Source organism: Erpetoichthys calabaricus, chromosome 11 (assembly GCF_900747795.2).
Source record: "Erpetoichthys calabaricus chromosome 11, fErpCal1.3, whole genome shotgun sequence".
NCBI lineage: Eukaryota > Metazoa > Chordata > Cladistia > Polypteriformes > Polypteridae > Erpetoichthys > Erpetoichthys calabaricus.
This window is the reverse complement of record NC_041404.2, coordinates 42,448,770-42,467,131: the sequence shown is the minus strand read 5'-3', so window position 1 is coordinate 42,467,131 and position 18,362 is coordinate 42,448,770. Positions and strand designations below refer to the sequence as shown.

Genomic DNA, 18,362 nt, shown 5'->3' with positions numbered 1-18,362 from the left:
CTACAACTATGAAGTCTGCCTCACAACGGACTCTGGAAAAAGTGAGTTTAAATATGTGAAACCGTTGATTGGAGATGCCGCGGAGAACGGAACCGAAATGAAGAGTCCCGTCTGTGAATCGGTTGCAGAGGACGACGTTCTACAGGTAAGTTTGATTGTAGTGGTGTTTATGTATAATCGATGTAGTCTGTCGCTGTAACACCCCCTGCTTTGACTTCGTTTGTGAGAATTTTGAGAATTAATACTCTCCAATCCTTTCCTGAGCGTATCCACATTCGGGCTTTCAAAAGTTGTAAGCATGTTTACTTGAGTCATGCTTTACAAGGGAAAATACAAATGCAATTATAACTGAGAATACTTTTTAAGTTATTTGTATTACCTGGGATATAATTAAGATTGACATATACTATGAAATATTATTACTTCACAAAAAAAAGAATTGTATGATTTTTTTATTTTTCTGGAGTGACTAAAATTTGTTGCTTTTACCAAAAAATCAATTTTAGTCTATCGTATTTAAGCGGTGTCTTTTGTGTGTGTGTGTGTGTGTGTGTGTGTTTTCAATTACGATTTTGTAGATGTTTATAGAATTTATTTCAGTCAGGTGGGTAACATAAACGAAAATGTTTTAATTGTGTTAAAGAAATGCAGTCAAAGGGACAAAATAGATATCGTATTCATACCTTAGAAAACATAACATTCTAACAAAAAGCTAAACTATCTCTATTATCAACACCTTATTATCTTTAAGCATATTTTATATAAAGCCGTAGGCACTATGGAGTTTACACACACGATTTCAGTGCATAAAATATAGTGGTACAGTATAATCGTGTGAAGAACTGAAATGTACGCGGTAAGGTATATATTTCTTTCATGTCTAATCCATGCTTTGCAATAGAGGACAACGCAATAATAAGTCAGACCACAAAGAAGATGAAATCTAGGGAGACGACGATACCATCTCACTGGTACGTTTCATATGGTCCATGAACAGGTATACATGGGACATTGCTCACTCGTGGACGCGTGTTTCAGAGGTGAATCTGTTTGATGCTGGAAGTGGTTTTAAAGTGTATAGCGGCAGTGAGCTTAGCGAAGAGAATAGTAGCCGACTTCTGAACAAAAGTGAAATAAATATAGAATTGGCCGAAAAAAGAGAATGAATACTCGACCGATAGCATGAAGACAGGCTACAGAAGTGATAAAGCGAAAGGAAGAAGTATTTTATCAAGAGTACTGTGGTGCTCTGGGTATAAGTAGACAAGACATCCCACTGAAGCACACAAGACCTAACAGCAGAGTGGCTGCCGGACTTGTTATCGACTTAATAATAATAATAATAATTTGTGTTTTCTTAGCTTTTCTTGTTTCACAATATTTGTTTTACAATATTATATATTTAATTTTTCAAAAGAAATTAAAATGTACAAATAGAAAAATTGAATTGTAAAACATACTGATTATCTTTTAAATTTTAAGTGGTGTTCAGTGTATTTTACACACATCACCTTTGAATTTGTCACTTTTGCTTTTTCTTCAATAAAAGTGTTTTAGTTATTTAGTAAAATATCAACTAAGCAAATAGTCAGGATGGAAATTCACATTAATACTGTTAATATGATAAATTAAATTTATTTTATTAAGTATATGCAACAGCAAGTGAGATAAACTATTGCATATACTGTAGTAAATTCAATCATTTCTTTCAAGAAAAATAAAGTTCTCTAACACTCTTCTAAAGTTGCTAGGTTTTGTATTGAGATCAAAAATGAAGAATTTTACAATTCAACTGTTCAATTTTAAAATTTGATTTTTTTTTCTACTGCTGCTGAATTTTTATTTTTGTTTTAAATTTGTTTTTACAAATTATATTATTTGAGTTGAATTATCAGTCAAGTAATCAGTTTTATACAGTGCACAGTGCATTTCCATTCATACCATTTTGGGAAGTAATTTTTTAACATAAGAAGTAAATAAAATGATTAGCCTTCTTTAAAAGTACTTGCACCTGTCTTTGAGCAAATAAGTATTTGTGGTTTATATATATTGGACAATTTTTCATTAGCCATTGAAGGCTGTGGGTAAATGTACTTGTAAAAATATATTGCCAATGAAACATTTTCTATATAATTAACCCTGTTCTGTCACCTTAAACATCTCTTGATACAGCAAACATCTGAACAATGCAGAAAGCTTTGTGATCAGTTTTTAAATGTTATTTGTGTTTCTTCAGATTCATCCACCCAATGTATTAAACATGCCTAATTCAGTTTTAGTGTTGCAGGCAATCTGAGGCTTTCACTTTAGCATGTCAACCTTGGGTGTTGTATCTCTCCATTATGGTGCACTCTCTTGCACTAACTACATTTAGTAATAGAGCCACGGTAGAGTGACGTGTCAGTATAATATAAAATTTGTTTCATATACTACTGCGAAATTAGCATACCAGGATAAAGGTCAACAAAGCACACTGAAGAACACACTTATAGTGACCTGACCAAATTAAAATCCAGCCTCCTAAACCTGTGAGGTGGTAATTAGATTAAATTAGATAAATGTTATTAACCAAAGACCCACTCTCCTACCCTCCGTTTGAATTCCTTGATAGATTCTTAATAATCCAATATCAAAAGAACTTTTGAGTGCTATTATTCTATATATTGTTGTGGGCAATTTTCCTCCTAAAATTCATACTGTCTGTGAAGCACTCCTGGTTAAAGTGTTGTTTTGTGGGTCAGATGTTCTGTCAAGCTAACCTTTGCTCTTTATGCCTGTCGGATTATATTTAAAAAAAATTGAGAGGAAAGTTGTATTTAGGCTTCTTGAAATATTCTACCAATATAACTGCAGATCAATTGTTTACTTTGGTGAAAATCATCTCAGCTTGTCATTGTGAAAATGTGATTAGACTGCTGGTTTCAGTAATCAATAAACTCTCAAGAATGGTAGTTAAGTAATAAACAGCAACATCCTGTTGTTACCAAGCCATTTGTAAAAAAAATAATAATAATACAGTAAATAATAATAATAATAGTAGTACACCATGTCATATTAAAATTTAGAAATGAATGAATTTGGAAAGATTTAGAAAGCCTCATTCTCTGTTGGTTTGTTCCAGCTGTCTGTCTTTTGCCCTGCATCACTTAGTTTATGAATAGCTTAAAATAATGTTTTAAATTATTCACATTAAAATTAGTTTTAAATTACTTTCAAGGATATTTGACAGGAACAGATTAAAATGGCTTTAAACTTGATTTATTTAATTTTTTTGAAGGATGAGTTTTACTTCTGAAACTCTATGGTGTGTCAGGTTTTTCGAACAAAATGCCCACTGTTTTTTAACTGCTTTGAGAGTGTTATGACAACCCCCTTAATTATTTTCTTTCATTCCCTCATTCTCAGAACTGCTTAACCCAGTTCAGGGACAAGTGTGTGAAATAAAATGACTAAATTTACAAAATAATGTACACAGAATAAATTTTACATGCGCAAAGTTTAAAAATCCTCATATCTATTAGATTTATTATTTTACAATCCCTTGAGGTGATTGGTGGATTTCATAATACATATTTAATATCTTCCTTTTCTGCTTACTTGATAACAAAATAGATAATTCTACTGAAAATATAATACGATTTAAAACATTTATTGAAGCTCTGCATTTTTGTACTTGGGATGCAAGTGGTAAGTCAAGAAATATCTAAAGGGCACTTTTTGGTGGGAAGGCTCATTCATGTACACACAAGCAACCCCTCCCCCCCCACCCCCAAACACACACACACACACACACAATTAGAAATTTGCACTTAGTAATTAACCTAACCTGTACATATATCAAAATTTGGAATAAAAACTAAAATACACAGAGAAAAACACAAACAGAATAGGAAGAACGTACAAAGTCTATATGGACATTGATGGGATTTGATGGTAGAATGCTAGGATGCTCTGTGAGATATCAACCCTCATGCCTGTGTCACAATATCAAGCATGTATTTAAAAATTTGAAATTCTGAAGTATACTCTGGCAGGAAACTGGATTATTTTCCTTCATAGTTTACATATAAATAATAGATCATACGTTTCTTTTGTTATCAATGTTATATTTTGCCAGAGATCTAGAAATTTTTAATTTTATGGTAACATTTATGTTGACATTACTAGGCTACAACTTTACTAGACACAACGATGCCAATTAAAATTAAGGCTACATCTGAAAAGCAACCATTTTGTGGCTAATCGAAATTTTCAAGCAATAAAAGCAGAAAAAAGAGCTGTTTGTGATAATAATAAAAACACTGAAATTCACAAATTATATATGCGCTCGGTGATATTGTGAAGAAATGTTAGAATTTGTCTATAATAAAATACTTCTGTGGTTCTTCTTTTTGTACTTGGACGGCGAGTGTCGCTGTTGATCAGTTAGGTGATTTTTCTCGTCACACAAATACTGCAACACCCTCCCCTATCACAAGTATAAGCAAGAAAGACACTGCTCGCTATATACAAAGAGGGGCAAGCACATGCGAAATGGATACAAATATGAAGCAAAATTAAAAGATGACCGTTTTGGAATATATATCCTCATTCTTTTTTCAAATCAAGAAGGAATACAAACGCCTTTAATCGATCACCAATAAATAAGTGAGCTGCTTTGTTCGTTCGGAAAATGCAAGCGTGGACTCCTTTAAATCAGGTACTGATACTAATTTATGTCATATTGTTCAGATTCTCACTTGCGTCACAGGTTCGTTATTCTATTCCAGAGGAAATGGTGAGTGGGACCTTTGTAGGGAATATAGCAAAAGACCTGGGGTTAGATAGCCAGAGAATGAAAACAGGCAGGGCTCGTATTTTCACCGAAGGGAGTAAGGAATATGTCGAACTAAATACACATAAGGGGGTTTTAGTTATTAAAGAAAGAATCGACAGAGAACAGATTTGTAGAACGATAACCCCCTGCTCCTTAAAAATTCAGATTGTTCTTGAAAATCCGATGGAGCTACATCGAGTTTATTTTGACATTGTAGATATTAACGATAATGACCCCACGTTTGAAAGTCAAAGCTTTCAAATAGAAATAATTGAGTCGTCCCTTCCAGGAGCATTATTTTCACTACCCAGTGCCATAGATAATGATGTAGGTATAAACGGCCTGAAAGCATACGCTATCACGCCTAATGATCATTTTACATTAAAATTAGGCTCGGGATCTGATGGCGGCAGTTCTGTGAGTTTATTATTAGAAACGCTTTTGGACAGAGAAACACAGGACGAGCATGTTTTGCTTTTAACTGCTGTTGATGGAGGGGAACCTCAGCGATCTGGTACAGTTGAAATTAAAATTATAGTGCTCGATGCTAATGACAATGCTCCCATTTTTACTCAGCAGCTTTATAAAGCGGCGGTCTTGGAGAATTCTCCAAAGGGCTCTGTGCTGATTACAGTCAGCGCATATGACGCAGACAAAGATATGAACGGGAAAATAAAATATTTTACATCGCATATCTCAAATAATGCTCAGAATTTATTTGAAATTAATCCAGACACTGGAGAAATTAAACTGGTTGGCCCAACTGATTATGAAAATGATAAAATGTATGAAATTACGGTGCATGCCAAGGATTATGGGGGTCACGTGAGTTCTAGCAAAGTGATAATTGAAATCGTTGATGTAAACGACAATGCGCCGACTTTAAATCTAATGTCACTTTCAAATCAAATCTCTGAAGACTCGTTACCTGGGACCGTAATAGCAATGATTAATGTTCAAGATGGAGACTCGGAAAAAAATGGGAAAGTCAGTTGCTTTATAGATACTGACATTCCCTTCAGATTAATATCTTCTTTAGATAATATCTATACTTTAGAAACCGACGCATTTCTTGACCGCGAAAAAATACCACACTTTAATATTACTATTGTTGCCAGAGACGAAGGCGAGCCGCCACTCTCTGCTACTCATACAATCACATTAGAGATAAGTGATGTAAATGATAATCCTCCGAATTTCGAAGAGCTGCAATACAAAACATACATAATGGAAAATAATTCCCCGGGATCTTCGTTCTTTTATGTGCGAGCTAAAGATGACGATTCCGGTATCAACGGTAGAATTTCTTACTTCATTCAAGAGACTAGTATAAACAACTTCGTGATATCTTCATTGGTTTCCATTAATGCTGATGAAGGTGTTCTTTATGCCGTACGCTCATTTGATTACGAGCAAATGAAACACTTTCAGATTTCGGTTATAGCTAAGGATGCGGGATCTCCAACTCTCAGTTCCAGCGTCATTATTGATGTATTTGTTCAAGACCAGAATGACAATGCTCCAGATATCTTATACCCAGTTCTGAATAAAGGTTTTCTAGTGGCTGAATTCTTACCTCGCTCTGCAGATATTGGATATCTGGTTACAAAAGTTATTGCTGTAGACAAAGATTCGGAGCGGAATGCTTGGCTTTCTTACAAAATCGTCAAATCTAATGACCAGACACTTTTTGACGTGGGTGTGTATAACGGCGAATTGAGAACTCTTAGACAAATTACAGAGAAAGATTCCACAAAACAACGATTAACTATTTCAGTAGAAGACAGCGGAGAACCTTCTCACTCAGCAACAGTTACTGTCAACATTGCCATCACTGACAACTTTGCACTAGCGCTTTCAGAATTCAACGATTTTACTCAAGAGCAGGTTGCTGAAGGGGATCTTACATTTTTCTTGGTGATCTCTTTAGTGATAGTCTCCTTTCTATTTATTACATTCATTATTGTTTTGACGTCGTTAAAATTCTACAAATGGAGACGTTCAAAATATTTTAACGAATGCTCGAATGGTACCCTGCCCGTAATTCCTTATTATCCTCCTCGTTATGCGGAAGTGGGAGCCACGGGAACTCTTTGTCACGTTTACAACTATGAAGTCTGCCTTTCAACGGATTCTGGAAACGGCGAATTTAAATATGTAAAATCTTTGAACGGAGATGCTGTGGATACTGAAAAGGAGACAAAGAGTCCCGTCTGTGAATCGATTTCAGAGGATGATGTTCTGCAGGTAAGTTACACTTTAGCTTGCAGGAAATTAGAAGTACGAATATCTGTCACTCTAGCACTCTTTGGTGCTGCTTACAGCACTCTGTTTGATAAAGATTACTTAATTTGAATGTACAGATTTTTTTTAATTCATCCATGCGTGTTGTTTGAACATGTCCCTGTAACACTCCTGAAAGGGAAAAAATTAATTCAGCTTTGCTTAGTTTTGATAAGAAGTTTACAAAGGGAAGTACAAACTCATCCTTTGAACTGGACCTACAGTTTGTTTACCTTACCTCAAACCTCAACTATGACTCATTTACATTAGTAAATTTAATTACTTCAGATGAATTTTAGGCATGTTTTCCCTCTGCTGTGAAATTGTTCACTTCAGAGAAATGCAATTTTCCTTCCAATAATCAAAGTCTTGTACATCTTTTGAATTCCAATATTGTCTTACATATCTGTCTGAAGGCATCAACGCCAGAATTAGCAGTGCCAAAAAGTTTTCAGGTCCTTGTGGAGCTGGATTGTGTCTGTGATGATTCGGAGATGGTAGGCAGGAATGAGAAGCCCCAACGGGCCACCTACAAAAGCAGTTCCCAGAAAGAGAGAGGTAGTTATAGTTGGAGACTCAATCATTAAGGGGACTGAAGTGCAGGTTTGCTCTACAGACAGAGAGTCTCGCACTGTGTGTTGCCTTCTGGGTGCACACATGGGGGACCTCCCTGGAAGGGTGGATAGGCCCTTGGCCAGCTTTTATTGTCCATGTTGGAATAAATGACATACATAAGGGTAGTCTGTCAATTTGAAAGCTTAATGTGTGGTTCAGATCTGGGTGAAGGACAGGCAAAGTTCAAAACTATACATGGAGGAACAAAAATAAGTGTAGAAATAAAAATAAGTAGTAATGTAAATTCTAACCCAACATTTACATGTAGAAGGAGCAACAGATTAAAAATAGCTTACCTTAATGCTAGAAGTATCAAAAATAAGGCAAGGGAGTGGGAGCTGCATGTAACAGAGTGTAATTAGGATATTATAGCAATAACAAAAGCCTGGCTAAATAACAAAGATGGGGATGAGTATAACAGAGGGATACACATTTTAATCAAGGATAAACTGAATAGAAAAGGAGGTGGAGTTGCTGTTTATGTTAAACAGAATTTAAATGCAAATCTTCTTCAGTGGGCGGCACGGTGGCGCAGTGGGTAGCGCTGCTGCCTCGCAGTTGGGTGACCTGGGGACCTGGGTTCGCTTCCCGGGTCCTCCCTGCGTGGAGTTTGCATGTTCTCCCCGTGTCTGCGTGGGTTTCCTCCGGGCGCTCCGGTTTCCTCCCACAGTCCAAAGACATGCAGGTTAGGTGGATTGGCGATTCTAAATTGGCCCTAGTGTGTGCTTGGTGTGTGGGTGTGTTTGTGTGTGTCCTGCGGTGGGTTGGCACCCTGCCCGGGATTGGTTCCTGCCTTGTGCCCTGTGTTGGCTGGGATTGGCTCCAGCGGACCCCCGTGACCCTGTGTTCGGATTCAGCGGGTTGGAAAATGGATGGATGGATGGATGGATCTTCTTCAGTTGGATGATGAGCCCCATTTTAGTGAGGACATGTGGCTTTGCTGGAAAGCTTTAGGGAAAGAGGTCTTGTTTTAGAAGTGTGCCGTAGACCACCCAATGCAGACAGTAATTTCAACACACATCTTTTTAGTAATATTAAAAAAGTACATTTACAGGGGGATGTTATAGTAATGCGGGACTTTACTTATCTAAATATTAACTGGGATAACCTTGCAAATAAAGGAGCACAAGAGTTTTAAGAAGTGATCAAAGTCTCTTTTTTAACACAGTATGTTAAAGCACAAACGTGGGGTGAAGCTTGTCTGGATTTAGTATTTTGTAATAATAAAGACAGAATGAGGGTGTACAGGTGATTGAACCACTAGGGACAAGTGACAATAATATAATACAGCTCTCAATGTTTTGTAATTGTGTGGATGCAAAGAGTAAAATTGTTAAGTTTAACTTTGGTACAGCAAATTTTGAGCAGATGCGGCTAAGTCTAAGGAGGATAGACTGGAATAAGCTTTGAAGTGTGGTGACAGTCAAGGAGCAATGGAACAGTTTTAAAAATTATTTACATGTAATGCAGGACATGTACATACCTAAATTTGGAATTAATAGGAAATTTTAAAAAACTCCGCAGTGGGTTAATAAAGAGTAAAAATAGAGGCTGCAAAGGAAAAAAACAGCTGTATGAGGTGTATTAAACTAATAACTCCGAAATGAATCAGGCGAATGAGAATATGACGGCAGCCATTAAGAGGGAGGCTAAAAGACAGTTGGAGTGGAATATAGCAGACATGGTGAAAGATGACCCTAAGAGATTATTTCAGTGTTTTAGTAGTAAATGAACAGTCAAGGATGAAGTGAAGTGAAGCAGAAATAGTAAAGGGGAATTAAAAGATACAGACAACGAAATAGCAAATGTTCTAAACTTGAATTTTCTGAGATCTCCCAGTGGTAATCAGGACTACTAAGGAGGTACTGAAGGATTTGGAAATTGGAGAGGGAGAAGTACTGTTCAGATTAAAAAGGCTGAAATCAAAGAAATCACTCGGACTAGGCAATATTTACTCTTGAGTTCTTAATGAGGCTTGCGAGTACATATATAAACATCTGAATCATATTTTTAGGAAGTCACTGCACACTGGGGGGATTCCAAAGGACTGTAAAATGGCAAAAATTATCCCATTATATAAAAAGGGTGACTGGGCAGATCCAAACAACTGTAAGTCAGTACGATTATACATCACAAGAAAATTAATGGAAGGAATTAAGGATAAGATTGAGCAGCACTTGGCAAGTACAGGAGTTTTTCTGAACAGTCAGCATAGGTTCAGAAAAGGGAGGCCGTGGTTTACTAACATGCTGGAATTCTATGAGGAAGCAACAAAAGGATATGAAAATCATATGATATTTATCTGGAGTTTCAGAAAGCATTTGATAAGGTGCCACATGAGAGGCTGGGCATCAGACTAAAAGAAGGAGTTCAGTGAGATGTTTTTATATGGGTGCAGAATTGGCTGAGACACAGAAAGTAGAGGGTGATGGTGCATGGAACATTATCAGAATTTGCGGATGTTAAGAGTTGTGTTCCACAGGGGTCAGTGCTAAATGATTTAGATAGGAATATAAGTAACAAGCTGGTTAAGTCTGCAGATGATACCAAGATAGACAGCTTGGCAGATAAAGTAGAATCAGTTTAATCATTACAGAAGGACTTGGACAGCATACGGACTTGGGCAAATTTGTGGCAGATGAAATTTAATGTCATTAAAAGTACAGCATTAAAATGTTAGGCTAGAATACACAATGGTAGGTGTGAAAGTCGAGAGTACACCTTATGAAAAAGATTTTGGAGTGGACTCTACGCTATCAACTTCCCAACAGTGTTCAGAAGCAATTAAGAAGGCAAACAGAATGTTAGCTTATATGGCACAACGTGTGGAGTACAAGTCACAGGTGGTTCTGCTCAAGCTTTATAGTCCACTGGTGAAGCCTCATCTTAAATACTGTGTGTGCAGTTTTGGTCTTCAGGCTACAAAAAGGACATAGTAATGTTAGAAAAGGTAAAGAGAAGACCTACTAGGCTGATTCCAGGGCTACAGGAGATGAATTATCAAGAAAGATTAAAAGAGCGGAACCTCTTCAGTTTAAGCAAAAGAAGATTAAGAGAAGGCATGATTTAAGTGTTTGAAATTATGAAGGAAATTAACACAGTGGATTGAAATGGTTATTTAAAAATGAGTTCATCAACAATACAGGGACACAGTTGGAAACTTGTTAAGGGTAAATTTCGTACAAACATTAGGAAGTTTGTCTCTACACACAGAGAATCATAGATGCTTAGAATAAGTTACCAAGGAGCGTGGTAGATAATAAGACTTTAGGGACTTTCAAAACTAAACTTGATGTTTTTTTAGAAGAATTAAGTGGGTAGGACTTGCAAGCTTTGTTTCACTGAATGGCCCATTCTCCTCTAGATTATTTTAATATTCTATGTTTCTGCTGATCTATAATTTATCCCAACCTGATGGAGATAAGGATGTTTTTAATCATGTTAAAAAGTGAAAGAAAAGGCATCATTAGGACATTGCAGAAGTATGTTGCTAATTTAGTGCACTCTTTTAGTTAATAGGCTACATTTGCCATTTTGATATTATATCATTTGGAATGTTTTTGTCTTTATCCATATAAAGCCATAAATACCTAAGACTTTATAAATTGTTCATATACTCTGGTGAAAGAGGGAAATGTGGACATGAACAAATAATGTTAGTATAATGTTACTTGTTATAACATTAGACAGAGCCTCATAAGGATACCGATAAAAAAGAAAGAGAGAGAGAGAAAGATCTTGTGGTTGAGACCGGACAAGCCAAACCTCTGTCCCACTGCCAGGAGTACCACTTGATTCTTTGCATTCTTACAGACCAGATCATAGGGAGGAAGAAGATTAAGACAATTCCTTTCTGCTAGACTCATGTTTTTCCAGTGCACAGTAATTTTACGCATTTGACTTTGTAGTACATTTTGTGGAATTAACAGCGTAAGGGCTACCTAGGACAGCAGGAGCATTAAGGACCATGGACAGCTCAGCAGCACAGCTATATTAGAACATACTGTATTATGTAGAGCTCTAGACTGATGCCCTTTTAAAACTGAAGTTAATCTGAGCCTGGAAATGATTGGGAGTGATCTTAACAGCTGTCTCCCAAATATTAGATAACCGAGTATACAGTGGAGAGTGAGAAAGAGAATGAACACTGATTGACAGGAGGAAGAGAAGCCAAATCACATATACAATGAAAGCAATGAGATTGGTAGTCTGTCTTTGCAGCATGACTGTGAAGGGTAAATAGACAAGCCATGCCACCAATGTACAATGCTTCAAGATCAATGTAAGTCAGACTGACCAAAAGAGTGGTTATGGTCCTTTGTCTAATATCACCTTTCTTAATGTGTTTTGTTCATGCATCCTTCCGTTATATATTTGAGAAATGAATTTGATCATTTTGAAAGTTTTATAACTTCCTGTTCATTTTTTAAAATTGATTTTAATTTTAATTAGAAGCAGATAGCATTCCATACAATTAAGTCATACTTAACAAAGTAAACAAACGAAGCAAAATTCAACCCACACACACACACACACACACACACCACACCCCAATCCCCCCGCCCACCTAAGAGAAAAGAAAACCAGAATCCGGAGCAAATCTATAAAATGAAACAAGAAAGGAAGAGTACCCTTTTCCCTAAAGTGGAGTTTATTCTAAAATGTTATTGATTAGATCTGTACAGAGCTACTTTTGAACAGATCCTCTAAGTGTTCATTTTTAAGTCCACCATGACTGACCAAGTTACAGATTTTATCTATGCACTACCTCCAATAAGTGTGCCTTCATGGCTCGCTCTGTTTGTTTGTCTGTCTGTAAAAGATAATAAAATATATTACTGGAGAAAAAATTAAAACAATGAATTTTACAATGAATAAGAAATGTTTTAAATTTTAATTTTTTGAGAAAGAAGAGTCTTTAAGAGTAATTGTTTTTTAAAGTAGTTTAGGCTCAATACATTATTGGTCAACTGAATTGTTAAGGATGAAAGCATGAAACAATAATTTCAGAAGTATAATTTATTTATTGTGAGATATACATTATTGCATCTAGTTATTAAATTATTTGCTTTAAAGAAAAAAAAGCTGTTTAACAGATGATTAATAAAATTATTTGTATTACATACACATACATTTATATATACATATACATATATACAGTGGTGTGAAAAACTATTTGCCCCCTTCCTGATTTCTTATTCTTTTGCATGTTTGTCACACAAAATGTTTCTGATCATCAAACACATTTAACCATTAGTCAAATATAACACAAGTAAACACAAAATGCAGTTTGTAAATGGTGGTTTTTATTATTTAGGGAGAAAAAAAAAATCCAAACCTATATGGCCCTGTGTGAAAAAGTAATTGCCCCCTGAACCTAATAACTGGTTGGGCCACCCTTAGCAGCAATAACTGCAATCAAGCGTTTGCGATAACTTGCAATGAGTCTTTTTACAGCGCTCTGGAGGAATTTTGGCCCACTCATCTTTGCAAAATTGTTGTAATTCAGCTTTATTTGAGGGTTTTCTAGCATGAACCGCCTTTTTAAGGTCATGCCATAGCATCTCAATTGGATTCAGGTCAGGACTTTGACTAGGCCACTCCAAAGTCTTCATTTTGTTTTTCTTCAGCCATTCAGAGGTGGATTTGCTGGTGTGTTTTGGGTCATTGTCCTGTTGCAGCACCCAAGATCGCTTCAGCTTGAGTTGACGAACAGATGGCCGGACATTCTCCTTCAGGATTTTTTGGTAGACAGTAGAATTCATGGTTCCATCTATCACAGCAAGCCTTCCAGGTCCTGAAGCAGCAAAACAACCCCAGACCATCACACTACCACCACCATATTTTACTGTTGGTATGATGTTCTTTTTCTGAAATGCTGTGTTCCTTTTACGCCAGATGTAACGGGACATTTGCCTTCCAAAAAGTTCAACTTTTGTCTCATCAGTCCACAAGGTATTTTCCCAAAAGTCTTGGCAATCATTGAGATGTTTCTTAGCAAAATTGAGACGAGCCCTAATGTTCTTTTTGCTTAACAGTGGTTTGCGTCTTGGACATCTGCCATGCAGGCCGTTTTTGCCCAGTCTCTTTGGTGGAGTCATGAACACTGACCTTAATTGAGGCAAGTGAGGCCTGCAGTTCTTTAGACGTTGTCCTGGGGTCTTTTGTGACCTCTCGGATGAGTCGTCTCTGTGCTCTTGGGGTAATTTTGGTCGGCCGGCCACTCCTGGGAAGGTTCACCACTGTTCCATGTTTTTGCCATTTGTGGATAATGGCTCTCACTGTGGTTCGCTGGAGTCCCAAAGCTTTAGAAATGGCTTTATAACCTTTACCAGACTGATAGATCTCAATTACTTCTGTTCTCATTTGTTCCTGAATTTCTTTGGATCTTGGCATGATGTCTAGCTTTTGAGGTGCTTTTGGTCTACTTCTCTGTGTCAGGCAGCTCCTATTTAAGTGATTTCTTGATTGAAACAGGTGTGGCAGTAATCAGGCCTGGGGGTGGCTACGGAAATTGAACTCAGGTGTGATACACCACAGTTAGGTTATTTTTTAACAAGGGGGCAATTACTTTTTCACACAGGGCCATGTAGGTTTGGATTTTTTTTCCTCCCTAAATAATAAAAACCATCATTTAAAAACTGCATTTTGTGTTTACTTGTGTTATATTTGACTAATGGTTAAATGTGTTTGATGATCAGAAACATTTTGTGTGACAAACATGCAAAAGAATAAGAAATCAGGAAGGGGGCAAATAGTTTTTCACACCACTGTATGTCAATGACATTTTAGAATCTGTCAAATTTAATTTTTTATTTCATTTTTGAGAAGAAAATAGTAAATTAATAGTATTAGATTTGCATCATTTATCAAGTAATTAGTTCTGTGCATTGTAGTATACATTGAGGGTCAATACTATCCTAGAAATGAAAATTTCAATATTTTTAAAAGATACCTATTGCCCATCATAGACCTTTGTCAGCTGCTATCAATGAGGACATATGTTGGTGCTTGTTACTAATATATTGCACATTTTTTTCATAGCTAGAGAAGATGCAAAATATTGTCAGTGTTCATTGCTTTTGGAAACTTTTTTCTACTACACTAATTCCAGCTTGGCTACTTTGAAAATATCTTCACACAGGACAATTTTTGAATAATGTTGAAAGTTGTCTCCTTTTGTGTGTGTGTGAATCACAGGACTCAGGTAGTGTGACCTAGCAATGTGTAGCGGTCAGGGGCCGCTAAGATTCACACCGTCAAAGATGACGGTGATTTATTTATTTTAATTGAAGAGATCCCAGGAACGTCCCCAGCCTTGGATCGACCCACACACACTCACAACAGAGACAATAAAGCACACTGGGAAAGGCAAACAATTACAAATATAATGACCTGAAATAATTAATGAAAACAGTAATACCTCCCCTGACCCCTTCGGCGATATTACATATAAACACAAACACCACACAGCAAAGTCCATATATACCAAACAGGATGAAGACGAAAAGTGACCAAGTTAAGTCCAGTCCTACCGGTAGTTACTGATGGTTGATTCAGGAGCGCTCCACTCTTCCGGAAAAGCAAATAATCCAACACAGTTCTCAGTGTACAGGTAGACAGACAATCCAGACCCCCAACAAACGAATACAGTCCAGGACAAAATGATTAGAGTTCCAATAACAGCAGGCAGAGACGACAAATAACCGCAACAAACCAAAACGAAACTTTTTCTCCCTCTTTGCCCGCTGCCCTCCTTTTAACTGCCTGAGGCTACCTTTGACCCCAGCAGCCCCAGCAGAGACTGCTGGGAGATGCAGTTCTTAAGTAGCACTGCTACAATGTAACACATACTGGAGCACCCGGTTTCAATTGCATTCATGTAATGGAGAACATTCAGGGTTCACACTGATAGTGACTACATCTCAAAGTAAAATAGACATTCCAGAAAAAATGTTGATTAGATTGTTTGTGTGATGTTTTATCAATCTAAGTTTTAAGAATTCTTTACATTTATATAGCGCTTTTCTCACTACTCAAAGCGCTCTCCAGACAGGGAGGACCCAGGATGCGAACCCACAGTCTCCTTACTGCAAAGCAGCAGCACTACCACTGTGCCACCTATGTGTTTTGTTTGATTATGACAAATAATTTTTACAAATACAAAGTTTTGTACAAAACTGTTGTAACAACAAAGTTTCTTTAGTAATGTAGAAATATTCTTTGTCTCCTGAATCCATCCATTTTCCAACCCGCTGAATCCGAACACAGAGTCACGGGGGTCTGCTGGAGCCAATCCCAGCCAACACAGGGCACAAGGCAGGAACCAATCCCAGGCAGGGTGCCAACCCACCGCAGGACACACACAAACACACCAAGGCCAATTTAGAATCGCCAATCCACCTAACCTGCATGTCTTTGGACTGTGGGAGGAAACCCACACAGACACGGGGAGAACATGCAAACTCCACGCAGGGAGGACCCGGGAAGCGAACCCAGATCCCCAGGTCTCCCAACTGCGAGGCAGCAGTGGTACCCACTGCGCCACCGTGCTGCCCTGTCTCCTGAATATTGATATTAATTACACATATTACAAATAGTTTTCTCTGTTTCGAGCAATTTTCAAAAATCCAACCAAAGTTTCTGAAAAATAAACATTATAATACATATTTCAACTATACCAAGCAGAGATTATTAGCCATGACCAGCTTCATTGAATTTAGGCTCACCTGACAATTTTGTTACTTTCAAAATAAATCAAATCTATAATAAGTAGTAATATTTTACTGAGAAGATTAATTATTACATTCCTAAGCAGCATTCATTTTATTGTAAAATTCTACTTAAATTGGGAGACTTGGTGAATGATTGATATTCAACAGTCATGACATGGTTGTCATCAAGTGTCATCAAGTCTAGGGCAGAGTGATGACTCTAAAGCTAAGGATCTGTGCTGGTATCCAGAAAATTGCCGGTTTAAATCCCCATCACTGTTACTCTGCTGGGCCCTTGAGCAAGGCCCTCAACCTACAGTTGCTGCAGGGGTGCTGTACAATGGCTGACCCTGTGCTCTGACCCCAGGGGTAAGTGAAAACTAACAAATTCCTAATACAAGAAATTGTATAAGGTGAAATAAAGAACAACAACAACAACAAAAAAGTAATTATCGAAGTAATGTAGATTACACACAGCTGTTAAAACGTACAAAATTCATTCGGGTACAAAGTTCAACACACTCTAGTTCTCCTAGTTTGTTTTCCTCCAGAATGCTTGTATCTATTCCTCTCTTGATCTAAGTCACTTAATATGTGACTTGTTCAAGACAATGTAAGTTTTTTTCCTATCAATAATACTCCCGTTTTTCATTCAGAAAGGTGTCCATTGAACGTAAATTCTACGGTCTTTCAAGTTTTTAGAAGAAAGCCAAGTAGACTGTTGACATTGCTATCAAGCTCAGTTATGTCAAACATCTCTAAAGCATTAAACAACATTCTCAAACCCAATTGACCCTAATTCAGGTGAATAGAGTGCTGGTGTCATTCCATAAGCAAAGTTGCAAAAAAAAAAATCAAAGCTCTAAAAAAAAAAAAAAGACTATATTATTTCTGGACCCATTCACGTATACAAATATTTGGGATGTGAGAGGAAAACCAGATTACTTAGAAATAAAGTGAGAAGAGACCAAATCTACACTATCAGTGTATAACCCCGTGTCCTGGTGCTGTTATGCACCCAAGCCTACTATCCATCCATCCATCCATTTTCCAACCCGCTGAATCCGAACGCAGGGTCACGGGGGTCTGCTGGAGCCAATCCCAGCCAACACAGGGCACAAGGCAGGAACCAATCCTGGGCAGGGTGCCAACCCACTGCAGGACACACACAAACACACCCACACACCAAGCACACACTAGGGCCAATTTAGAATCACCAATCTACCTAACCTGCATGTCTTTGGACTGTGGGAGGAAACCGGAGCGCCCGGAGGAAACCCACGCAGACACGGGGAGAACATGCAAACTCCACACAGGGAGGACCCTGGAAGCGAACCCAGGTCCCCAGATCTCCCAACTGTGAGGCAGCAGCACTACCCACTGCGCTACTGTGCCGCCCCCCAAGCCTACTACTATATCCAAATGCTGACTTTTCTCAGAACTGTATTATAATTTAATTAAAGAACATTAGTCAGTTTTACATGAAATTATCAATTTTAAATCTATCACAGTTTTATTCTATATGTACCTTTAAAAATAAAGGAGCTCTTCAGAGACATGCCTTAGCGGAAACACTTTTGGTTCCTCAATGAACCATCTACTTGAAGATTCCAGAAAAAAATAATAATATTCAGATCTATAAAAAGCTCCACAAACAACCATGAATAGATCTTAAGAAACTTGTAATATGCCACTAGGTTACAAATTTTTAAAGGACTTTTGCTGCATAGAATAACACAGGCTACGTTCGGGTTTTATTGATCTGTCAGTACCATCCTGGGTAGCCTACTATATATTTCTGTATTGCTTACATATAAAAAACCTTTTCAAATGTGGCAGTCGTTTTTTGAACAAAGCATTGCTTTACAATATTGAAACAAAGAAAGCCCATAGGAATTGAAATGTTTTTTAAAGATACAAATGAATGCAACTAT

At 37.3% G+C, this 18,362-nt stretch overlaps 1 protein-coding gene across 1 annotated transcript in view; it reads left to right on the top strand.

The window, feature by feature from the left end:
- The window catches only part of LOC114661283 (uncharacterized), a 47,302-nt gene extending 40,061 nt beyond the window's left edge, over positions 1-7,241 (top strand). Inside the window, exon 7 of the mRNA XM_028814496.2 lies at positions 5,148-7,241. Within this exon, the coding sequence (XP_028670329.2) occupies positions 5,148-7,171 (2,024 nt within the window). The 3' untranslated portion in view covers positions 7,172-7,241. The remainder of the gene's footprint in view (positions 1-5,147) is intronic.
- The last annotated feature ends 11,121 nt before the right edge of the window (positions 7,242-18,362 follow it).